Source organism: Andrena cerasifolii, chromosome 8 (assembly GCF_050908995.1).
Source record: "Andrena cerasifolii isolate SP2316 chromosome 8, iyAndCera1_principal, whole genome shotgun sequence".
In the NCBI taxonomy this organism is placed as follows: domain Eukaryota; kingdom Metazoa; phylum Arthropoda; class Insecta; order Hymenoptera; family Andrenidae; genus Andrena; species Andrena cerasifolii.
Genome location: NC_135125.1, coordinates 3,848,249 through 3,875,093, shown reverse-complemented (window position 1 = coordinate 3,875,093; position 26,845 = coordinate 3,848,249). Strand labels below are relative to the sequence as shown.

Genomic DNA, 26,845 nt, shown 5'->3' with positions numbered 1-26,845 from the left:
TCTCCCGGCACCAATGAGCGTCAACCTGCGCAGAACCGGTTCCAAACTCGTCGGTCGGCAGGTTCCTTCTTAAATGACACGGAGTATAGGTTAGTTTATAAAATCTATAACCTCCTCCTTTTTGAAGTCGTTTGAAACTAGAATATTAATACCTGTTATTTTCAATAATTGGTATTATGTAAAATACAACTGTATGCCTGCTTGTTGCTTTGTATTAAATAACAACGAATTTTCATTTAACATGTACGACTCCACCGTTAGCTACAAATTGTGTAATTGCAAAAGATAAGCGAAATCGTCTTACATTATTTTCGGGAAAGTTAATGGTTCATGAGGTCTTGTAAATTCCAATTGCTAGGCAAGTGATTCACACAGTACACTTCAGTCACGTATAACAGACTTTACAAAAGCACTGTGGTCGAACCAGAAGATATTTCTATCCCAAACGAGTCACCACTGTCCTCTGTGAGAGTCAGTTTCCAAGGCATGCCGATCTTGATGGACAGGTCCATTGTGATCGGTTATACCAGATCTATCGTTAATATTCCCCCTCGGGAGCTCACGAGAAAGGCGGGCGTGCTGGAATCGGCTTGGATCGCTCTCGTTATCAAACCTTTTCTCTGAGCGCTCCTTCATAAATCACTTCCTTTCGTTTCTTCAGCGCTTCGCGGTCTACGTACACGCATTGAAGAGCCGTAGCCGACGACAACGATATGTATACATAATACGGTGCATATGCAACGGCTAAACGCTCTCTCCTTCTCGCTCCCTTTTCACGGTCGGCGCTGTACAGTGGAGACACAAGGACAGTACAACCGACAACGGCACTTTATGGGGCTCATAAGGCGATAAAGACATCCGTACAAATGTACACGCTTCGGATACCGTGCAACACATAGCGCACTTCCGCACTATCTCATCTGAGAAATGTTCTCCCTGGAAGTGCGTTTGACGCCCTCAGGCCGGGTCACCACTTTTCAGTGGTCCTGGCGAGCGATATGAAGTTGTATACTCATTTGTGTGGGGTATTCCGATTTAGGGGATTCTCGTCTAAGAGCCTCAAAAGTAACTGATATTTAAGAATTTTTTTTTTAAACACTGTTGGTTATATTGGGTTAAACTCTTTTGGGATATAAGGAGGCATCTTTAAACTTGCAGAAAATATTTTTTTATGTCGATCTTTCTTATTATTTATTAATTATTGTGGAATTTTTTTCACCTCTTCGACGATGTAACTCCTGCTGGCGGGATGTGTAGCACCTTAAAGTTAGGTAGTTTACACTGAGATTGGTCCACTTTAAAGAAAAAAAAAATGAAAATTGGAAGAGTTTAGCGTTTGAAAGAAAAAGTCAGTTTTTTCCTTAGACAAATTTTTCATATTATTCTTTATATCGACGAAAGAAGTATTATAAATAAAAATTAAAATTAAAATTAAGGATTTTTCCAGCCTAACCCAGTGTAAATTATCTAACTTTAAGAAAAATTTCTCCACGTGACGCCAACATCGTCGAAGAGGTTAAACACGATTCCGCAATAATTAATAAATAATAAGAAGAATCGACATAGAAAAAAATTCTACAAGTTTAAAGATGCCTCCTTATGTCCCAACAGAGTTTAATGCAATATTAACAATAATTTTTTCAAACAAATCTTAAATTTCAGGGCCTGTTACACGAGAATCCCCGTAATGGTATGACGTATTTTTTTTATATTTGTTTTTCCTGTGTTATTTACACAGGATGGCGTTTCAAGCATTGTGCTTATATTGCCCAACCGAACGAACATTAAAAGTCATTCCCATTTTCCCCCCTCTCTCCTTCGGGTCCCAGCAGCAGCAGCGCACTGGGGAAAAAGGTGGTCCACCCATCTTTCCCCAGTACACCGCTCCGTGACGCTTAACTTCGGTGGTGATCTAACGAGAACCGTATCTTACTTCCGATGTTGTTAGTCTAAACTCGTCCGAACTGTATGAAGACCCAATATATTCTAATTTAACCACAGAAATAAATAAATATTTCCTCAACGACCAATAAAATAAATGATAATAAAATTATAATTAAAACAAACATTCTCAATCACAAAACTTATCAACCACATTCACTCATTCCCTTTTCAAATTAACGCGCGCAACCGAGTAACACAGTTGATAAGTTTTGCGAGTGGGAATGTTAGTGTTAATTATAAATATTTATTTAAATATTTTTGTAAATGTTTTGTTCGAATATATTGAGCCTTCATACAGACGAGAGGTGTTTAAAATTTATCGGAATTAACATACAGTATACCCTGTACATACAGGACGGGGGAGGGTTTAAGAGTGAAGAAAGAGATACTGTTTTCTTCGGAAATATATGGTTTGAATATTACACGGTATTTATGTTTCCTCGGTGCAAAAAAAAAATTCATATTTCAACTCTGATTACATTAATGTTACGAACAGTGAGGATAATATCAAGAGTTTATGGAAACATTAAAGAAAGAGGGATCCAGGGGAAATAATATTGAAAAGATACTTGGGGTGCGGAAGTGAAGCAGAGGGGGGAGATTTAAAGCCAAAGTCGTCGAAAGGAATTTTTCGTGTATAGAGCGTCGACGAGCTCGACTTGCTCGACCTCGCTATTAAATCATAAATGAGAAGAATTCTTCGTTGGTGGCCTCAGTATCGTTCAGAGTTATTAACGACCCCCCAAAATGATCTTTCGCGGTTATAACGATGCATTCGTTTACGCTCATTCACTAAAGCTTGACATTCAAGTTTCGTGAAATGTTATTGATGATGGCAATCATTCGTCAATATTATTAAAGGGTGACATGAATTTGTTGAATGCAATGCAGTATATGGCGAACCACTTTAAATAGCTCGTGAGTCAAGTATTGCATACAAAAATTTCATCCAAAACTTTGATGTATGAAACACTTTTTTGCTACCTTTTGATTTCACAGGGATACCAACGTTATTTTCAAATTCATAAATCGAATGTCTAACTTTTCATTCCACGTTTGAAGAAGAATCGAATTCGGGGTAAAAAGTAGATTAACCTACAACTAACACCCGCTAAAAAATTAATAAAAAATATTTACACTCAGACTACACGAGGTATGTGCGGTCCACGTGCCGAGCAGCTACTTTAAGTACTGCAATATTAAAATTATATTCATTAGCATCGTATTGTTAGTAACTATTATAGGTGACGTGTACTCTAATCAGTGGTGCACTCAGGATTTAATGTTGGGGGAGCCGAGTTGAATGGATAGAAATATTTTGAATGCAAACTAAATAAAATTCATTACCTGATAATAAACATTTATTTCAAGAATAAAATTTAGGTTCCTTTTCTTTTTACAAAGCCCTTTCTTTGGAGGGTGCAAGGCCCCTTAGTTTTTTACTCACGACTCCATTTGATGACTTTGATATCTCCGTAAAAAAATCAACATCTCGTCTCTCTGAAGCCAAACTGATCAAATCAAAAATAGAGTTTCTAAATCTAAGTTCAGCACTAATTAAATATGCGTTTAAATACAGAAATTGAGAAATTTACAAAAAGTTGATTAGTTTAATATATCTCTGTATTCTCCTTGACACTACAAAACTTTTATATGAAGCATTTCTTTCAGAATATTCGATTCAAGAATTATTTAAATTAGCAATCAAAGGTGTTTTGCTCTGTAGGTTGAAAAATGTGAGAATTAAATGCGTCCGTTATAAAAAAAAACTTTTAGGATGTACAGATAACGATTATTTCCTCGTGTAATTTCACTGCGGGTTTGTTATTAGTTTAAGGTCGAAGTAATTTCGCGCCATGCAGGTTACTGTTGACGTTTTGCATTTCCGAGTACCTCGACGGGGCGCAGCGGGGTTTGTGGGATCACAGTGCGGGACCTTGCGTGTGTCGCGACATAATCGTAGACTGCCTGGACTACAAAGGCTAGTCAAGATAGAGATAGAGTTTAATTTACTTACTCCGACTACGCTTAATCGGCTTCGCTAGTTGCTGCTAATCGTAAGTACGTATGTAAGATCACCGGTGCCATCTAAAATTATAGTTTACTGCAGTCTCTCCGTCGTTTTATCGTTCGTATATCCTTGAGGTAGAAACTTAAACGGAGTTAATAATTCAAAGATGTTCTGTAATAAAGCTGTAGGCAGAGTTGAAATAAAAAAATGTCATAATAATTTTTTAACACATACATATATTGGAATACAATTATCGTTGGAATTAAATAGAAGAGTCCTTGTAGAAAACGCTGTAAGTGCCAAAAATAGAATTCTATACTACCATTACCATTGTATTACCGTTGGCACGTAGAACATCTTCCAATAAATTTTTTTTTCCAACTTTGGCGCTTACAGTGGTTTCCACACGAATTCTTCCATTTGTAATAGGCAAGCTCCTGTTCAATTTCTCTAAATAAAACTTTGCATTCGTCACGAATGTAATGCTCTTGTAACAAACATTCCAGGGCAATACAGTGAGTAGGGTTTGTCGGTTTTTTAAAAACCGGTTTTTATCTATAGATTTGTAAAACTCGAAAACCGGTTTTTAAATTTAAAAAACCGGTTCTTATCTATAGATTTGTAAAATTCGAAAACCGGTTTTTAAATTAAAAAAACCGGTTTTTATCTATAGATTTGTAAAATTCGAAAACCGGTTTTTAAATTTAAATAACCGGTTTTATATAGTAGAATTAAAAACGTTAACATTTTTTCTTGAAATCGCCTTGGACACAAGCATATTCTAGTAGGTAACAGTTTACTGTAAAATATTTTCAGAAAAAAATACTAAATGGAATGAAGATTTATAATTTGATACCACCTGTCAAAAGATTTATATTTTGTACGGATATTAATTATTTTAGATTTTTTCATTTTACTTTGTATGCAGTCTATTTTATTATGTTATATTTTTGTAGATCCATAAATATTAAACGAACCCAAAAATTGTATGTATTGCTACTGATTCTGGTTGCTTTAATTTTTTTTTTATTTGGCTTTGTACAGATAGAGTATATTTTATTTTGTTATATTTTTGTAATTCTATAATATTAAGGAAACTGAACATTATTAAAATAAGTACAAATATTTATTTACTATTTTAATTAATTTTTTTTTGTGAAAAATGGAAAACCGGTTTGACCGGTTTTTCGGGAACAATGGAATTCGAAAACCGGTTTAACCGGTTTTTCGGGAATAATGGAATTCGAAAACCGGTTTAACCGGTTTCTCGGGAATAATGGAATTCGAAAACCGGTTTAACCGGTTTCTCGGGAATAATGGAATTCGAAAACCGGTTTTTTCAAAAGTCGATTTTTGTGTAAACCCTAACAGTGAGGCCATTTCTAATATTCTATTAAATCGGTGAAAACTTAGTCCCCTTATTAAGCCAAGGTCTTTAGTAAAAGTAAAAATACATTACATGTTTTTTTAATCAAAGTATTTTCTTTCGCTAACTATGACCTTTCGTCACTTTTTTTGTTAAAACCGCAAGTAAGTGTAATAAAAAAAAACCGTATTAGAAGTATACTAGCAAAAGAATTCGCACACTGACCCATTACCTACTATAGTCCATCAACTACTCTACTTTGCTCTCGCAATTTCTCCAATAAATCTTCGTTGCCAGTCGAATGTAATGATACGTTTGGCTGAAACCTGTCCTTTCAAATCTTTACAAGCCACCCTGGGCGGGATCACTCGGAATTCATTAGGAGCGCCCCCGCTGTTCCGAAACTGCGCCGAGTGTCAAATCGAATTTCGTCGGTCACATCCGGCTCGCGGATCGCCGTCTCTCGTCGTGGAAACTAGAGCTCGTTTTCCCTTTTATCCCTCCCTGTTGTATCTGGGCACATAGATTTGCTTTTCCACCGTCCGCTAGGGTGGAGGGTTAAATAAACTCATCGAGAGGGCGAGCTGCTTGGAAGATTTGTTGAGAAAGAGAGGCGAGGAGGAGGAAGCGAAGGAGGAGGACGGAGAGGAGCGAGGAATGGGGCGTGTTGTAGGCCCGTAGGTAGATAAATGGCCCGCTCTGCTGAACTTCTCTGATAGAGATATTAATCTTTCTCATGGAACTCTCCTCTCCTCCGCTATCTCCTTGCTTCGCGTCCTTTAGCGTTGACCGATCTTCTTGTCCTCCTCTGCCACCTTCGATTATAGTTTCGCGTCCTCTTTTAGCTGCGACTGCGGTACCCTCTCTTTCCCTCACCCCCTTTGATATCCTGATTTCCTTGTAGGCTGTCTCTCTCCATTTCTCGCGAACGCGGCGCTATGAAAAGTGGAATACCATATGTCCACGTCAGAGGGGAGGAGCCCGGGACACGACAGACGGATCGGGCAACCTTGTTCCTGAAAGTCAGCCCTTAAAGTTTCCGATCGCAAGAATACCTTTGCTCGCCATGTTTCTCATATATGTCACGAGTAGTTTGTATGTATGCATATCGACTGTGGCGCGTCTATCTTTGCTTGATTTTAGTGGTATTGCCTCAAGGAGTTGCGGGAAAATGCAAAGCGATTTATCAGGTGTTTTAAAGGAAAGCTAATAGAGGGTTTTCTTGACTTTTTTTAAGCAAACAGCACATTCTTTTGTTAACCCCTTGAGCGGGGCAAGGGTTTCAGAAATGCCCCTTCAAGTTGGTTAGCCCTTTCCAAACCGTCGCTTCTGCTGTAAAAGTTTTGCTTAACTCATCCCGGTCGACGTCAGCCAAAGTGTTAAGGCGGGGATACAATTGGCGAAACAAGAGTTTACTCAACTTATATATTTTTAGCCTCAGCTACCAATGTTTCGGTTCCTTTTTCTCGGTATACTGACAAGGAGAGTATCCAAGCTGTCTGACTCCGATTGTTTTGATTTTTGGCCAAAGTAATCGGAGACGAACAGCTGAAAATCTTATAACTTTGAGGGGTGGTTTTACCCACTAAATATGAAAACGGGCCAAAATAAAAAGACACCTGTTTCTTATTTTTCTGTTTTCTAAAACATATCGAAAAACCAAAGTAATCGGAGACGAACAGCTGAAAATCTTACAACTTTGAGGGGTGGTTTTACCCTCTAAATATGAAAACGGGCCAAAATAAAAAGACACCTGTTTCTTATTTTTCTGTTTTCTAAAACATATCCAAAAACCAAAGTAATCGGAGACGAACAGCTGAAAATCTTATAATTTTGAGGGGTGGTTTTACCCACTAATAATGAAAACAGGCCAAAATAAAAAGACACCTGTTTCTTATTTTTCTGTTTTCTAAAACATATCCAAAAACCGAAGTAATCGGAGACGAACAGCTGAAAATCTTATAACTTTGAGGGGTGGTTTTACCCCCTAAATATGAAAACAGGCCAAAATAAAAAGACACGTATATCTTATTTTTCGATTCTCTGAAACATATCCAAAAACCAAAGTAATCGGAGACGAACAGCTGAAAATCTTATAACTTTGAGGGGTGGTTTTACCCCCTAAATATGAAAACGGGCCAAAATAAAAAGACACGTATATCTTATTTTTCGATTCTCTGAAACATATCCAAAAACCAAAGTAATCGGAGACGAAACCTGAAATTCTTATAACTTTGAGGGGTGGTTTACCCCCTAAATATGAAAACGGGCCAAAATAAAAAGACACCTTTCTTATTTTTCTTAAATAGACCCATATCTTATTTTTCTGTTCTCTAAAGCATATCCAAAAACCAAAGCAATCGGAGGCGGACGCCCGGGATACTCTCCTTGTGAGTGAACATATTCCGAAAAAAAATTTTAACAGTTTTCTTATATGATTGACTGCATTTTAATCGAAGATTTTTTCCGCTCAAGCATTGTGTGAGTTTGAATACTGGTCTCAGTAAACCCTGTATTTTTTGCTTCTTTAAACGCTCGGAACTGAAATTATTGTACATATTTTTTTAAATAAAATTGTGGTCGATTCATGTTCGAAAGGATAAAAAAAATATCAAAATCGCTTCAGTAGTTTCCAAGCAAAAGGTACTTAAATGAGGATAAAAAATACGATTTTACTGGAGAGCGCTTAAAAGATTAGGACGCTAACCCAACGTCATCCTCTATACTTCTGATTCAAAAGGCTGTATTGTTTTTGACGTATAAAAGATTTTTGCAATATGCATTTCAATATGGGACAAATTACCAAATTCAAAATTTTGAATAAGTTTTACGGATCGGCCCTGATAATATCATTGAAAAACACATTTTTCTCCCAGTTCATTTGCATTACATCATGCGCGGAGGGTTTATGTTTGAATTTATTTTTTATGCACATAAACTTGTCCAACAAGAATAATTCTGATTGGATCAAAATGTCCAGGACATATCTACCTTTTTTTTAGTATACAAATTTTCGTTTGTTTTTTTTGTTGCCATTTTCAACTATACCCTCCCCCTTAAGGAAATGTAAAATATATTTATGTAATATTCCTTATACGTTGACGTACCTACTCGTGCAAGATGAGTCAACCGTGATGAGAGTATTTCACCGTGACGTAACTGGCTTTTTTTGGCTCGTTTACAGAAGCTTCTTGTGTAACATTGACCCACAAACTTGGATAATATTTTCATACCTTTTTCCACGAATTTAAAACGGAGTTATAAAAACAGGAGATTTAACTTCACTTACAGTTTCATTTAAACTTGAACCAGTCTTCCCTGCAGGGGTGGGTTGGCAGCTACCGCGACGAAAAAATATTGTGTCCCTCATAGTTATGCCGAAGGAAAATATAAAAAGTTCTTCAATATTCAAGCATACTTTAATATTTAATATCCAGTGCTAATTAAGCAGACACAGTGCAGTTTTCAAAATTCTGCATACCCGAGAAAACTGCACAGGCTACAAAAGAGTTATACAAGAATACGACGAAATAAAGCTCAGCATCAGGAAGGGTAAAAGAACCTGCGGGGAAGCTAATGCATTTCTTCCATGGGAAAAAATGAAATTACGCTTCGCCCTTATCCAAGATAAATGAAATTTTCATTTATGGATCCTCCGGTATGTTCCTTGCGTCTTACTCCCCGTGAAAATCGTTACCAACCCACAAAGTGTATTAACAGAAACAAAAATCAAGGCAGCACCCCTGGGGGCTGTCTTCAAGAACAAAGTATAGATACAAGTAGGCAGCGCAACTTAATAAATAGTTCTTTCTATTTAGGGCAAATTTTGCTACTGTCAATAAATACAGAATTCGACATAGACCCAAGTGCACCTTTCCGAAACACCCGGCATACCTACTAGGTGATTATTGCGGTGGCATGGGTGTTGCGTTGTTCGTGACGCAACGGTGTCGTTGAGGGCAGGTGCGAGGGGGTCCATGGTCTCTGCTCGTGGAAGTAAACGCAGTGCATTAATGCACATGTAGGAACGCGCCCACCACCGCGTGCTCGTAGCGGGTAAAATGCGTGCGCGCACACGCCTGGACGAGCGGATAAATATACAGGAGGAACGTGTACACCCACACTATGACGCGCGAGCGAGCGACCGAGTGAGAACAATATAGTGTTCCATGGGGGTACATGGTGTGGCACGGAGCGTAGTATCGTCGAGGTGGGGACAGATCGATAGCATAAGGGGCCTTCCAGACCTTATGGTGCCTCCTCCGCCTCCAGTTTCTCCTTCTCTTCTTGCACCCCCTGCCTTATTCTCCTCTATGAAATTAGCGCGCGTTTGTATTCTACTTTCTGTACCCAAGCGTTCATCCTTTTCCTCGAGAATGTTCCGGCAACTGTACACGCTACCAACGTTCACCTGGTACATATCTTTTCGGTGACTGTTAAATAATTATATTTATTTATGAAGCTCCCAGAGATCACTTCTTCCAAGTACAGTAGGAAGTTCTTACATTGCAATCACATTTATTTTTATTTCTTCACTTGGACGAACAGGTATTGAATCAGAAAATAGCTTAACTCTTTGAGCAAGGATGTTGAAACGCTTGGCGTATGTGGTGTGCGGAAATCCACTACCCTAGTTTGTTTACCGTAATCACTGAACGCCTATCGGCGTGGTCCGCACAGGGACTGTGTGTAGGATCTTGTTAGTTGCACCTCCTGCATTTTATGGGTTTATTAAATTCCCTGGAAAAATGTAGGGATTTTGGCGATATTGTGTGATCGTACAATTCTTGAAGAAGTCGCAGCGTGACCGATTACATCCAGTTTCGACGAGGTTACCATGAGAAACGATCTGGTATCCAATGGCGTGCCAGGGGAACGGGGTTCGGATATAGTGATTAAAGCGATACTTCCGCTGGTCGTTATCGAGCCGCGAAGATAGCATCGCGGTTCTCGATCACTGTCAGGACGCGAACCCTCGACACCATACCAGAAAACCCCATACCGATGTACCATGCCGCTATGGTGGGTTTCGCAAGTTCCAGCCTTGTCTTCTTTACTTCACTGGTTCCTCATTGGTCCTCCTCCTAATTAAATGCAAAGAGGCCTTACTTGCTTAAAATATTCTATCTTTACCCCCTTCTTAGCCCCCTTTATCTAAGGGAGAAGAAGAGGTACAATTTTCTTGATCGCTTCATACGATTTAAGGGTGCATTTCAGTGACAATCTTAGCCAAAAGTTAATCAATTTCCAAGATATTAATCAATTGTCCGGGATTCTTGTGACAATATAGTTTGGTGCTTGATATTTGTATACACGAAATTTCAAAAACTTTGGCCTAATATTTCACTCTTAATTTTGTAGTTATTTAACTCAATTAAAAGTTAAATAATTCAAAGACTACCGAATCTATTTTTCTAAAAATTTGCGAGGGGTTTTACTGTTGCAGAAAAATTCATCCCTCCAATTTTCAAAGATTTTCGCTTATTTTGAGTGTTACTGAAGTTCACCCTTAAGCACATGAATTTGCATATTCCATTATGTAATCGATTCATTAATTAACTCCTGGTCCTAGTAGAAACGTGGTATTAAATTTTTTCAGGTATTTTATTCTTCACTGTTTGTGGACATTATTTATTCTTTACACTTTATCAATTTTTATTTCAATTTGGTAATGAAAACTTGAGTATTAGGGCGGAGCGAAAAATTTAAATTGGAATTTTCAGTTGGCCTGGGTGTGGGATAGTTGTCTTTTGATTAACCAAACACAACTGCAAAAAAAAATTTGGAAAAATATTCATATCTGCAGGTTCCTTTTTCTGCTAAAAATGATTATATAATCATACTATATAGGCGAAAATTTAAATTTGAATTTTCAGTTGGTCTGGGTGCAGGATAGTTGTCTTTTGATTAATCAAACACAACTGTAAAAATTTTTTGGAAAAATATTCATGTCTGCAGGTTCCTTTTTTCCTAAAAATGATTATATAATCATACTATATAGGCGAAAATTTAAATTTGAATTTTCAGTTGGTCTGAGTGCAGGATAGTTGTATTTTGATTAACCAAACACAACTGTAAAATTTTTTTGGAAAAATATTCATGTCTGCAGGTTCCTTTTTCTCCTAAAAATGATTATATAATTATATGATATATGGTCATTTTTATGAGAAAAAGGAACCTACAGACATGAATATTTTCCCAAATTTTCCTGAAAATTCAAATTTAAATTTTCGCCTATATAGTATCGCTCCGCCCTATTGAGTATGCTATTGATGGGGTAAAACATTGTTTTAAAAGAAATAAATATAACTGTGATATTAAAGTGTGAAAAATAAATTTGATATTGGCAATCGAATTTGTACACGTAACACTGTTTTACAACAATTCGGATTCGGATTTGAAGAAAGTGGTGGTTCAATTGCAAATAATCGTTCGATATTAAGAATTATTTAATTCGATCTTACGATTTTTATTTGATGTGTATGTAGCATGATTTTGTGCAGTACTACCTACAAGTTTTTAGCAGCAAATATTTCTTTCCGTTCACGTTATTAGCTTCGCAGCACGGAATTTTAATAATTTTAATAATTTCCAGTACGTGGAACATGCTATTTTGATTTTTATAAGTTGGAAATATCGAGAAGTTCTCGTTTCATGGAAATTCCTGCTAATTACTTTATTACTAATTTCCCATGCAATTACGCAAATGCTAAACGGACAAGCGCGTATAAGGGGTGTATGATAATATGCGGGACTCATTTTGATAATGAATTTAGCACATGAAGCAACAAGTTTACATAAATATGTGTCTGATTTCGTATTGTTTCCGAGTTATAGCTCACCTTGCGTTTTAATAACTTGCATTTGCTTATACAGTTTATTGCAAGTACTACCAATCACTACCTTTCCAACAATCAGTGTCTTCATCAAAAATATGAATTAAAAAAAAAATTCATTCGGTGATATAAAATCGGGTTTCAAAAATGGTCGCCACCGTATTTAAAAAATACTTTAATAGAATTAGAATTCCTGGAAGAATTTTTGTAATACAAAGTTCGCTACGACTCAGACACAAAGCAAAATGGGATACATATTTATAGTATTATTGTAGGAAAATTGTAAATGTTTTGTAAATATTATAATTCGTTAGATGTTGATTTGTTAATTTGAGTGAGAGTTGGCGTCTGTGACAGCGTGTTTTATTTTGTAACCGTGCGACGTGAAATTATTATTTCATTAAAAAACAGGAGTTGGAAGATTAACGAAGTGCTGTAAAGACAATAAGACGTGATTAATTTATAATTCTAATTAAGAGTATAATAATTTATTAAGCTATTAAATGGTTCAATCATTAAATACAATTTCTGTAAAATCCTATATTATTATTATGTATTTATCACACACACAAACGTACAGCACACAAGCTGGAATAAAAAAAAATCGTACAAAAGAGGAAATAAAGAGTCTGGGACCAATTTTTGATGATTTGGGTGAGATTAATTTATTAAATGTTGAATTATGTTGTTATTAAATCTAACCAGATACTTATACGAATGTATTGTTTTCAAGTGTCTAAATAATCGGTCCGTAGTACAATAAGTGGGGCCTACATATTATGTTACACCCTGTATGTTGCAATGAAGTTGTACGATTTCGTGGCGTACGAGTAATTAAACGTGGCAAAACCCTGATCACCTTACTTAATGAGACTGGCACTCGAGACGGAATGCGTTATTTTCTGCTGTTTTATTATTATTCCGGTAAATTAAGCGTAACGAGACTTCCCTGTACCGTATTGCGTTGTCGTTCCACAGTAATTGCATTCAAATATGTAAGAATCCCTTAAAAACAGAATTATTCATAGTAACATAATTGCATATATTTAATTTTTCATTTGCTTCATAAGAATGCTTCCCCCTTTAAAAGTTAATGCAATTAGGCTGTTTATATAATCTATGAAACAAAATAATGCACATACATCATTGCACACAGGGTTACTAAAGCGAGATTGTGTTTAATTAATTTATTGGTAGGTTTATTTCGAGCGTACAGCTTTTCAAGCATATATCCAAAAATAAAATTTCATCAAATTTTTCTGAAGAAAATTTTGACTGAATACTGACTCAATACAAAATCTTTTCAGGATATTAAATTGCTGTAATATAAAGTATAAATAATAACAATATTAGGCTGTTGAAAATGTTCGTTCGCTTTATTGAACCAAAGACTTTATTAAAAGTAAGTTTTTTTAATCAAAGTGTTTTCCCTGGCTGTCTATGACGTTTCGACATTTTTCTGGAAAAAGTCCAAGTAGGTGTAGCCAGGCACTTCTCGAGCTTTTAACTTGCCAAATTGCACCCTTTATTTATAATACATTTATTTGAGCTTTTTGATGACCTGACTCTGAATTTTTATTCGTAGCTTAAAATATTTCTAGCAGTGTTTCCTCACCTTTTTGGAGTCGCGATCCCCTTTTATAATTTTCAAGTAATCTGCACCCCCACCCCCATATGAGTAAAATAAGGTGAATTTAATAAGGTAAGGGAACGCATTAAAAATCGGTATTTCAGAATATAATTCTAACTTAATAATATTTAATTATCTGAATACATGTATTAAATGTACTTAAAAATATTTAATATATTTAATTATCTTATTTACTGTGATGGTTGTGCTGGCATCTGGGTAATCAGCTTTTTCTTTTTTCATTTATGAAAAATCAGTGTTACGTCATTAAAGGGGTCTGGGTTAGGTATGGGTTGGGCCTACCAGCCTACCTAGAAATTTTCGAAATATCGATTTTTTGATTTTTATATTTTCTTGAAATACAACATCTTGAAAATATTCTCCGAAAGTGTTTACCAAATTGAAGTTTTTTCTACTAATTAATGTGTTTTGAGAATACAAAAAATATCTAATTGTTTTAATACCTGCTTGCGCAAAAATAGGGGGTGTAATATGCGTTGTGAAAAAAGACGCCTTGACTGCGTGGTCGATTTTGGAGTAACCATGTATCTGGAACGTTGGTATCAGGGAGATTAATAATCAGTATGACTGTCGCTATCTAGCCGAACTAGAATCACACATCTTCATTGTCTTTTCCCTCATCTTCTGCGTCGCAGAATGATTAAAAACTTCAGCTAATTTCGATAGTCCAATTTCGGACGCCCGCCATTTTGTAAATTCTTCATCAATCTAATTAATCTTCGTCCCTGCCATAGCGACAGTCACACCGATTACAAATCTTTTTGACTTTTTTGCTTCATATACACGGTTCCCCCAAAATCGACCACGCAGTCGATTCCTCTTTTTTTAACATCGCACATTGCACCCCCTATTTTGGCGCAGCAAGCATTAAAAAAATATGAGAAAAATAATGTTGTATTCTCAAAGCACGTATCAATAAACAGCAAACACTTCAATCTCGTAAACGCATTATTTTTTAACAAAAAAATTTCCAAACAGCGGTACTTTATCAGGGCATCACAGTGGAAAGAACCCTTAAAAACTAGTACCTCCAACGTCGTCTAAGCACATTTGTATGAGGAATCGCCACGTGGATATACACGTACACGCTGTTGCCTCTCCCTTATTATAATCTTACAGTTGCCCGTTGTCTCGGTGTTCGTCTTTTAAGCCGTGACCCACGGGACCGTAAAACCGATGCCGTAACTAATCGTTCGGCATGCTATTAATCCATTTATGGCGTTGTAATATGTATCCATACCCATAGAATGGTTCAGGGGGGGTGGGATATGGTAAGTCTGAGCGGAACGATGAGAGAAGGCAGAGAAGCGGAGGGTATGTGCGTTCGCATACGCGCCAGAGATGCAGGGAGGAACAGAGAGAGACGGGGTATATAAAATACGTGTGTACTTCGGTGGTGTGCTGGCGTGCATGCGCGTTCAACAGTTCGAACATCGGACTTTATGGTGTGGAGTATCATGGGAGCCAGGGTAGGCGGGTGTCGAGCCTCATTAGACAGCATGGGACCCCGTGCATCGCGAGGGGTCGCCGCTTGGGACTCGATGGAAGTGCGTACGGCGAACCGGAAACTAACGACGTTACCCCCAGCCCGTCGGCCTTTCTTTTGCGCCTACGTTTTCGATTCTTGCATTCGATCGACAGATACATGTACAGACTGGAAGAGCATCGTTTGTTCTGAGGCTTTAGCGGCGGAGTCGTGCGCGATCGAACTCAACAAAAGGGGATAATGGGGCTGGTTTATACTTTCTTCCTTTTAGGCTGATAAATTTGTATGGGTCTGTTACGCTGGAAATGTATTGCTACGGCTTGCGAAGTATTATTGGGACGTGTCAGTGGAAATACAATCGACGCACAGTGGTTCTGATGTGACCTTTTGTGGACAAAATTTTGTATATCACAAGGGGAGGACACCATGCGGTAGACACCGATTTTGAGGAGACTTGGCACGATGGATCTGTGTCGAAAATAAGTAAATAGGTGTCCGAGTGTTTCTGCCAATGGGCTTTAATAATAGAGATATTTACATGGAAATTATTAAAAATTTTATAGTGGACGTGGGGTTTTAGTGGGTAAAAATCCCACAATATCCTGGCGCCCCCGGGATTCCCCTCTGAAGGAATCGGGGTGCCTTTTGAAGATTTCCCCAAGTTAAAAAAGAAATTTATAACAAAAATTATTTGTAAAAAAATTTATAACAAAAATTATTTGTAAAAAAAATTATAACAAAAATTATTTGTAAAAAAATTTGTAACAAAAATTATTTGTAAAAAAAATTGTAACAAAAATTATTTGTAAAAAAATTTATAACAAAAATTATTTGTAAAAAAATTTATAACAAAATTATTTGTAAAATAATTTATAACAAAAATTGTTGGTAAAAAAATTTATAACAAAAATTGTTTGTAAAAAAATTTATAACAAAAATTATTTGTAAACAAATTTATAACAAAAATTATTTGTAAAAAAATTTATAACAAAAATTATTTGTAAAAAAATTTATAACAAAAATTATTTGTAAAAAAATTTATAACAAAAATTGTTTGTAAAATAATTTATAACAAAAATTGTTTGTAAAAAAATTTATAACAAAAATTGTTTGTAAAAAAATTTATAACAAAAATTATTTGTAAAAAAATTTATAACAAAAATTATTTGTAAAAAAATTTATAAAGTTTTTTTTAACGTGGAGACATCTTCGAAAGGCACCCCGACACCTCCAGAAGGGAATCTCCCGCGAACGCCAGGGTAGTGTGGGATTTTTACCCACTAAAACCCCACGGCCACTATGAAATTTTTAATAACTTACATGTATCTTTATTATTAAAGCACATTGGCAGATACGCTCGGACACCTATTTACTTATTTTTTACATAAATCCATCGCGCCAAGGCTCATCAAAATCGATGACTACCACATGGTGTCCTCCCCTTGGGAGTAAAAAATTCAAATCGAACGCATGAATAGTGTCCTAGTGTATAGAAGCCCAGAGACTAGTTTGAAAAAATCGATTGCGAAAAAAATGGCGCTCATTTTAAAGGAAAATTCCTTATTACGAATATCTGTGGTATAATATTGAATTTTACCCGAATATTTTGCGAAAAGATTTTTAGAATAATAAACACTAAGGAAGTGCAAAAAATCGATTTTTTTAGAGAACGAAACGAGAAATCAAGAATAACATTCTAGTGATATACTTCGTTATTCTCTGATAAATGAAAAATCGTATCGTTAAAAGTTTAAATATCTACCATGAAACAACGAATTTAATATTTACTAACATTTCAACCAACTTGGTGGTTGGAAGAATGCGCTCGGATTTGATTACCCCTTTTTATTCACCTTAATACAATGCAAAAAGTCCCATTAAATTATATATAGTAGTTTTCCTTTAAGTAATTCCCAAATATCACCTATCTTTTTGGGCTTTAGACCGGAACCTCCCCTTAAACGTTGTAGTTAGTGTTCCTGATTTCTCCATATTTTTTGTTTCTCGAGAAATCAGAAATAAGATTATATTTCTGGAGAATTCTCGAGAAATTGAAGAAAATATTGCAAAAATTTGGAATAATGTTGATAATATTTATCAAAAACATGTATTCAATTTTCCTAAATGTTTAAATAAGAATTTAAGAGCACCTTCAGCAGTTAATAATATCGAATCTTCTGTACTGTGATCTTCTATTGGAATTCATATAGGTTCTAATGTTATTAATAACCTGTATTATAAATTGTAAATATGGTTATACGTTCGCGATTAACTAGTAATACATTCATTTCCGAAACTAAATGATATTTATAATATTTTTCCTAGACTTAAGTTTCTCGAGAAATAAGAAATAAGCAATTCTAAAATTTCTCGAGAAATTCTCGAGGAGGAACACTAGTTGTAGTGCTACAGTCACTAAGAAATAATTCTTTTCTCGTACTACAATTTCGATGGTGATACACTACGAACGCCTGCAAAGTTTTAGTTTTACTATTCATACCTGACGGATCATTTCTCGATAAATTGTGTGTTTTCGGTAATCACAATGCGACTAGCGTCCCGAACGCAGCGGCTTTTCGTCGTTTTCGTAAAGAACGCGAGTGGCTGATTTCAAATCAATTGGATTTGTGGGTAATTTTTTCACCCCCACGGTTTAATTTTTTTTTTTAATATTACATTGTCATCCAAACTACGCACGCCTGCAAAGTTTCAAGACAATTGGATAGTTGGAAGTGAGTTGCCAGACTTGTGTCGCCAGATTTGAACCATACACACAAACACAAACAAACAGAGGATCGAAGCTGAATAAAATCGTTTAAAAACTAAATTCATCTTCCGACTGTTATATTGCTGCCTATTATATACCACCATTTATTCGAGGATTAGTCGTAATTCTGCTCCACAATATTCCCCTGTTTCTGCAAGGAATTTCCAAAGCGCGACCCCGTATCCGAGGGATAACACGCTACACATGCTAATGGGGCCAGCGGCAAGAGAAAGCATTACGCGCACACGTGCGAATAATATGTAACAAGGTTTGAGTGTAATCGTGAATAATCCGCGAATAGGTGGGTCCATTTGTCGCGCATTAACGATGTTTATACTCGCAGCCACCAGGGACAAACGCGATCGTCGTTAATCACGACAAATTCGCCGTGATTAATTATGCTTTTCGCTCGATTAGCTTTCCCGTATCGCGAGAGTGCTCCTCCTGTCTCTTTTGCGCGTCGATCGCTCGCGCGCCGCGGTTCCCCCTCTCTCCCCTCCTCGCCACCCCCTTTGTTCACTTCCCTCCGCCCTTACTTTCCCTCTTTTGTAAACGAATAATCGACGAGCCTCGCGTTTTGTCGCTGAAACGATCAGGCCCTCCGCGCTCGCCTTTCGCCTCTCCTCTGTTTGACTTGAAAGAGTACCTGACGTAGCTCTTCAATCAGACTCGCGGCATTGTAAAGCGCGCGGCTCTCTTTGACCGTTCGCGTACGATTTCCTGAAAGTCAATTGCTTTCGTTATTAAACAGATCCTCGTGGACTCGGGATTGTCGTTCGAAGGGGGCGTACATATTTCTTCTTCCCTTCCTTGAATCTCCGTGGACTCCTACTTGTAACTTCGGACGCGATCGATTAACCCTGAAACAGATTCGCTGGTGTTCCTTAGCATGTAGCAATATTAATTGGGAGACAGTATGAAACGAAAGCTTAGCTCTCGAAGCTAAACGTTTTCGTTTAGGGGAGACCGGGGATAGTTGTTACACTTTTCAGTTTTTTATTTTTTATTTTTTTGCATTCCATTTTCAATAGAGGAGACCGGGGCAAAGTGAACCCCGGGGTAAAATGAGCTTCCTTAATTTATTCTTTAACAATAGAATATATTTACAAGTTTTAGAGACTTCCAATTGTTTTTTTTTCAATTTAGCTTTTTGGATAAATGAGTCTTAAATGTGTTGTTTTAACTCCATTTTTTTTCTGCGTGTTTATAACAAGCTTATAAACATACGTGAACACGCGTTTGAAAAAACATTAATCCTAACGTTATTAAATAATTAATTTTCCACTGAGTACACATTCGGGGCAAAGTGACCGGGGTAAACTGAGCTGCGAAGGATTCAATGCCAGGAGTGCAAGTTATGGGCTCGTGAAGAGTGTGTTAAGCATCTTATTAAAACATCGTTAATTTTATGTGAAACCTGTCTGCCAAAAATTATTGAAGCCCATTTGAAAACAAAATTTAGATAGAAAAATATATGTTTTTGTTGAAAAATTTATTTAGATATTATAAGTATGTATGTTTTATTTATAATATGTCAGACTGTTCATGTAAACAAAGTTCCTTTAAAAACACATTTTCAGAAGAAAATGAGTTTAGGTTGGTAACACAAAGTACAAAGTTACAAAGTACAAATTATTAACATTAAGCTTGTATTAATGAAATATATTTAAAAAAAAATAGTTTAAATAGTTTAAAAGTTCTAATAAAGTTGATTTTATAATTATATCCTTCATTAAAACACGTATTTTATTTCTGCTCACTTTACCCCAGAGGGTAGCTCACTTTACCCCATATATGGGGTAAAGTGGTCGATTTTGCATTTTCTTTTCAAGTTGAATTTTAATATACTTTAAGTTTATTTTAAATATTGATATTCGTCATTTATCAATAGTAATGTTCAAATTATATTATAAATCTATTTTCACACATTTTTATTGAAAAGGAAAAATTTTATTCGACTTCAAACATTTTTCGTCCCACTTTGTCCCGGTCTCCCCTACTATCAATGACTCTGACTTAAAGTACGTTCTTTCCTCTACCGATGACGGCTATCGCGTGTAATTAAACGGAAACCATGACTTTGAAACAAGCCATTTTGAAAGTCGAGACATGTTGTAACAACGTGCCCCGAGTAGGGGCTAGTTGTTACGCAATACGGGGCAAGTTGTTACAGAATTAAATTTTACGAAACGAGGCTTATTATGAGTAATATAATTATATTTTCTTGAACAAAAGTAAGTTCATTAATATTAGGAATCTGTTACAATAAATATACAATAAAAAATCTATTTGAAAAATAATAAAAGTACTGAAATCGATAGACATTCGGATATGTATGCACAACTTCCGAAAAACAATAGTTTTTTAACTGAAACTTTTTTTTTAAGTAGTTCATAATCTGTTACAATAAATATACAATAAAAAATCTATTTGAAAAATAATAAAAACTACTGAAATCAGTTGCACTAATTATCGTCATCCGTTTCATACGGGGACTCGCAATTAATGCACACATAAAAGTGATTCTTCGGTGTTGCACACTTCTCATGTGCCCACTTTTTGCATTCTATGCACTGAATCCACTTTGTGGAGCCCCTCTTTGAATTTGAAAAAGGAGAGAGACAGTGCAAGCAAACGCATTCTTCATCTTCGGAGGAAGAGTGTCTATTATTTGCGGTGGATTTATTTTTCATCTGCCTTTTCTTTACTGTATGTTTTTTTATTTTCATGTCATCAGTTTCCTTTCTAAAACTTTTTAATAAAATCTTTTTAGGTTTTGATTATTTACTTTTCGTTCTTTCTTTTAACAGTTGTTCCTGACGTATGGATTCTCTTACAGGCGTGTTCGTTAAAATTTCTGATTTCATCTTCTTTCTTCGTACAATTGTGATCTTTTTTCCGCTGCAGGATACGGTTTTACTTGTTCAGGAGTTACATGTGGTTGACATGAGTTGGCAAAACTTGTAGACGGTTCGGACGTATCAATAATTACAGACTGGGACACTATTTTATTGTGAGGAGATTCCCCCTCGATTATAGTTTTACCTAAATTATTTGGATCATTTTGAACCAACGGTCTGTTGGTTACAGAGGAGCAAAGATAATCTTCGTCTGAAAATATATCATCAGACCCCTTTCCCTCTGTAACAACGTGCCCCTTTTCGTATGTAACAACTTGCCCCTTGTCTTGTGTAACAACTTGCCCCGATTGACACCATTGTGTATAAAAAACCATAAGTTCATACCAGTTGGGTGTATACTCATGTTCTTGGTGCCAATCTGTAGCTAAAGGAACACTGCTTCAAACGTGGTAATATTAATGTACATACATTTATCTGTCTGTTCGGTAGAAAAGCTTGAAGTAGAAAGAGAAAAGTTACTATTAGTACCGAAAACACAAAAACTGTAATAAAGTGACAACGCGTGAACCGACTACAAACAAACTACATACACAACTGTGTATGGTTGAAACACATCAGCCACTTCATCGTCGAAGTAATAGTCCAAGGAAAAAAATTTAAACGTCTTTGTAACAACCTGCTACTGTAACAACTACCCCCGGTCTCCCCTACTCCGAATATCGAATAGGTTAATAGCACCGTATACCTTGGAACTCTTTTGCGATTTTTATTTATAGACGTAGAGCTCCAGCATGAATATATCGGCTGTCGAAGCAAAGAATCTAGAAAGGTCAGTGGGTTGGATAAAATATCATATGCCTTGCAGCTCCTTCTTCTAAAAGAATAGCGCAAAAGCGGGATGGTTTCCGAAAGGGAGGAGGAGCTCCGTCCGTTCGATCGAATATGTCATTTGGTACCTGGGTCACGTAGCTCTTCGTATTGACAGGCCAACCAGCCAACCAGGCACCCTCTACCCTTCTCTCGTCTACTTCGCCTCCTCTTGTTCCAAGCCTGGCTTTATCTGGCTCTTCTGGAACAATCGCGTCTTTTTCATGTTGCTCCAGAGAGGAGCGATAGATTATTAACGCCTTTAATCGAGCAGCTCAATGTCACCCTCAACTTGGCCAATCTCCTGTCAGATAATTGACCGATTAAATTGCTAGATAAATTTATGCCCGGAGACACCGAACTTCCTACTCAATAATATTACACAGGGCTGCAGAATGCGGGGCCATAAAAGCTTTTCTCAAAGTGTGTGCTGGTTTTATAGGAATCTGCACTTCTACATGGAAAAGTAACCTCAGAGTGTTTTCACAATTTTCTTTGACGTTCTTACGGTCTGACGTGTGACTGAATGAAGCTACTTAGTAGTGAAAAATTAAATGTGGTATGAAGTTTTTATTTTTATTATCTTTCGAGCTCAACACCTAGAAATATATTAAAGGCGGCTGAAATTTTGAGAAATGTTTTTTTCATCGCGGGCCTGTGTTAGTTTTAGACATCAAAGCCTTGCGTTTGAAACTTTCGATACCTTGCGTATCACTGTTATGTTTTTCTTCATTGTTGTATTACGTTTAAGCCACGTAAGTAATGTGTTTTAATAGAATAGTACTGGAAACATTGAGATCAGAATATTTAGAGCAGTTTCTTTGTCCCCAGAATTTTCGGTGTAGCAGTTATGGTACAGCAATGAGCCTGCAGGCCCAGGCTCAAGCCCACCGCCCTGCGAGGTACTCCCCTCAGGAGACCGTAAAGGTAAGAAATCATGTTTGCATAATCAATGGTATTGAAAAGTAGTGAAACTGAAAACACAGTTAGTGTTACAGCAACAAAAAATGTAAAGGGAATTCTGATATAAAGCAAAGGTTCTTCAGTTCGTGGAATGCTTTTCCATAAGCAAACAAATGAAATGCATTTTATTTTACTACGAGTTTTTAAATATTAAATAAGTTATGAAATAAATTTAATTAAATGAGTTATTAAATAGAGTTTTTAGTTACAATTATTTCTTTTTACATCACTTTTTGTTATTCTCATGCTGAGCTTTAAGTCTTAATCCTTTACACTCAGGGTGTGAGCCACCCATAAGCTGATTTTGACGCTCTGCACCTTCTATGTGAAAATAAACAGCTTTTCTCCGAAGCCGACTTATAAACGATTTTTTCCTCAAAATATTATATCTGAACAACAACTCTGTAGATGTTTAGCTTCTAATATTGAAATTTGTAAAAGTCACAATTTTTTGAAGATTTTCTTCGCTTTTTCTCGACATATGGTAATCTAGAATTTTTCCACAAAAACTGTGATAAAATTTCAATGAAACAACTATTGGAATACATTGTAGGGACTTTGAAAATGACCCATGATTTTTTTCATAACGATTGGATTCTTTAAACGGGAATGGCGGTGGTTCAAATATTGCTCTGGGTGTGAGCCGCCCAGGTATGTCAAAGTTGTTCGAAAAAGAGGTGTGTCAACGAAGGGTTAAGATTAATTTTACTTTAGTTTACTCTTAACATTTGCTGTGTTTATTTGTGGTTGTCTCTATTTTAATTTTTACTTTAGTTTATAGCGCACGGTTAGGCTTCCCATCAGTGTTGCCACTGCAGCATTGCCTTTACTCTTATTGTCTATGCCATCTGTAAATATTGAGGTCTGGGTTAGGTCTGGGTTAGAAAGGGGGTAATTTGGGGTGGGAGACCCCATGGAAGATATAGCGTTACTTTTTAGGTAACAGGAGCAGGCCTAGATCCTGATATACGCGCTATTGTTTGGATTTTGAGGTGGGGTCTACTTTGGGCCTTATTCCTGTACGGGAAGGAAACATATGGGGGGCTTTCCTAGTGAGTGGAGGCACGGTTATGCCTCTTTCACCTTGATCTATTGGGTTGGCACCATCTATGTCTGTTATGTTTAGGGTTTTAGGTTACTTACATGTGTATGTCTATACTTGTGTTTGTATATGTGTGTACATGTCTATTGGGGAGTTAAGGCGGTGGACTTGATCCTTCGCGAAACGGGGGCGTAAGGCCCACTTGAGGCCCCGGCGCATTTTGTCATCGCGGTGCGTGAAGTACTACTTAGATAGTTCCGCCACCGCATATGCCAGGGAGGGGAGGTTGGATGGTTAAAAAAAAAGGTCTGGGTTAGGTCTGGGTTAGAAAGGGGGGAATTTGGGGTGTGAGACTCCATGGAAGATATAGCGTTACTCTTTAGGTAATACGCGCTATTCTTTGGATTTTGAGGTGGGGTCCATTTTGGGCCTTATTCCTGTACGGGAAGGAGACATATGGGGGGCTTTCCTAGTGAGGAGTGGAGGCACAGTTAAGCCTCTTTCACCTTGATCTATTGGGTTGGCACCATCTATGTCTGTTATGTTTAGGGTTTTAGGTTACTATTGGAGAGTTAAGGCGGTGGACTTGATCCTTCGCGAAACTGGGGCGTAAGGCCCACTTGAGGCCCCGGCGCATTTTGTCATCGCGGTGCGTGAAGTACTACTTAGATAGTTCCGCCACCGCATATGCCAGGGAGGGGAGGTTGGATGGTTAAAAAAAAAGGTCTGGGTTAGGTCTGGGTTAGAAAGGGGGGAATTTGGGGTGTGAGACTCCATGGAAGATATAGCGTTACTCTTTAGGTAATACGCGCTATTCTTTGGATTTTGAGGTGGGGTCCATTTTGGGCCTTATTCCTGTACGGGAAGGAGTCATATGGGGGGCTTTCCTAGTGAGGAGTGGAGGCACAGTTAAGCCTCTTTCACCTTGATCTATAGGGTTGGCACCATCTGTGTCTGTTATGTTTAGGGTTTTAGGTTACTATTGGAGAGTTAAGGCGGTGGACTTGATCCTTCGCGAAATTGGGGCCTAAGGCCCACTTGAGGCCCCGGCGCATTTTGTCATCGCGGTGCGTGAAGTACTACTTAGGTCAGGGGTGCACAGGGAGCCGTTTTGAGCGCCTAGCTGCGAGCAACCCGCCTGTCCCGTTGCTAAGGTTAGAACCAGTGAGGTGAACTGCAGTAGTGTACGTGCATTCGGTATGACTTGAACCCAGCTATATACACTACTGCAGTTCTCCTCACCGATTCTAATCTTAGCAACGGGACAGGCGGGTTGCTCGCAGCTAGGCGCTAAAAACGACTCCCTGTGCACCCCTGACTTAGGTAGTTCCGCCACCGCATATGCCGGGGAGGGGAGGTTGGGTGGTTTTAAAAAAAAAAGGTCTGGGTTAGGTCTGGGTTAGGTACGTCTTTTTTTTAGTACTAAAGTCAATAATAAAATAATAATTATAATTATTGTCACCTGAATGAGAAGTGGAAGCTTCGTCAAACCAATGTACTATAGTTAGGGGAAGGTTTCCTAAAATATATATATATCTCTATCTTTTGCTCGATAGTACGTTTGTGGAAGTTGCATTCCCTTTCCTCGGCGAGCTTAACGTAATTAACATGAGCACTCTACATGGAAGCGTCGTCGTCGTTACGTTTATTACAATTCACTCCTGTTCCCGTTCATCATTGGGGTTAATCCTGTACGTGTTCGAGTGTACGCGACCTTGTATGTATTACTTTCTGCGTACTCTGAATTCCGGTTTGAGGGCGAACTGGGGAGAAAGAATACACAATTTCGCGCTTGTAATCGTAGGCGCGAAAACGGAATTCGAATATATTATAAAGGGTGCGATGCGGGAGGGTACCCATTTTACAAATCAGATAATTCACTTGTCCGGGACCAAAAGTATTAATGCTCTAATTTAACTGAGAATAGCAACAAATGTTGTGTAGATTCAATGTTTTATCGAAATGAAATTGTTCTTAAAATGATTTCTTTTCGTAATGCAATTTCGAAGTCGCTGAACAAGAAACCATTACTTTTTGAAATATTTTGGTAATTATTTACAAAGCAAATGGCCTCGGCGATTTCGATGACCTTGAAATATGTCGTCAAGGTCAAATATTTATTGGCGTATCTGTTACTGTTCCTTTTTTATTTAAAGAATTTTTCCCGATTTTGCTGCAAAACTTTTCTCAGACTCAAATCAGGACGCTTCGCCTTCTTCAAAAGGCTGCCATTTTAACATTTTTTAATATTTATTAATAAATCTACTACCACCGATAGCCACATTCATATAGATTACGAATCTCTTTTACTTTTTGTGTTTCGGATAAATCTTACAGTACTTTTCGTCAACGCCAAGGCCACCCGATTATTTTTCAACCCTCTCTCTGTATCTGCCATGTTTTTTTTTCACTGTCACACAAAAATTCAGAGCAATAGTTCAAGATACAATAAAACAGCCTGCCAAACCTCAAATTAATTTGTCGAACCGTTTTTGTTGAAAAAATTCACAAAGAATTACCTATTTTCGGCCCAACAAGGCGCGAACCACCCTTAAAAACTCATCGGTCACTTTTATGAAGAGACCTCTCCGGAGGACTGCAGAAAATAGAAGATATCTAAAAGAAAGTGTTTCTGAACCAACTCAACGTCTGTGAAATATTGAATCTGAATATCTCTGCTTCTAATTGAGCTAAAGAAATAATACTTCCAGTCGTAGATATTATTTTATTTTGAAATAGATACCACGCATTGCAGTTTCTGTTGCAAAAAGAAGAAACGATATAAATATGAAACAGTGTTCTTATACAGACGCATAAAGCATGACGAGTAAAAGTCTATAGAGATATTAGTGCTATCGAGAAATAGTATTAAGCAAAGTTAGCGCGTTCTACAATACGCATGTTGCCAGTTAAATCCGATATTCTGTACATGAAAACGTCGAGGCGACTTTCGTGTCAGATGGCCATAATCAGTTTTTATTTATCTAGAATGTGGATCGTTTTAAACGACTTTATCGTTTTCAATTTCACTTCGACAATGATTTATTATAT

At 37.1% G+C, this 26,845-nt stretch overlaps 1 protein-coding gene across 4 annotated transcripts in view; it reads left to right on the top strand.

Annotated features, from left to right (window-relative positions):
- Window positions 1-26,845, top strand: part of Sick (sickie) — a 626,930-nt gene that overhangs the window by 66,766 nt on the left and 533,319 nt on the right. For all 4 annotated transcript variants that reach the window (XM_076818204.1, XM_076818201.1, XM_076818200.1 and 1 more), the window contains exon 2: window positions 22,621-22,716. In XM_076818204.1, the coding sequence (XP_076674319.1) occupies window positions 22,621-22,716 (96 nt within the window). The remainder of the gene's footprint in view (window positions 1-22,620; window positions 22,717-26,845) is intronic.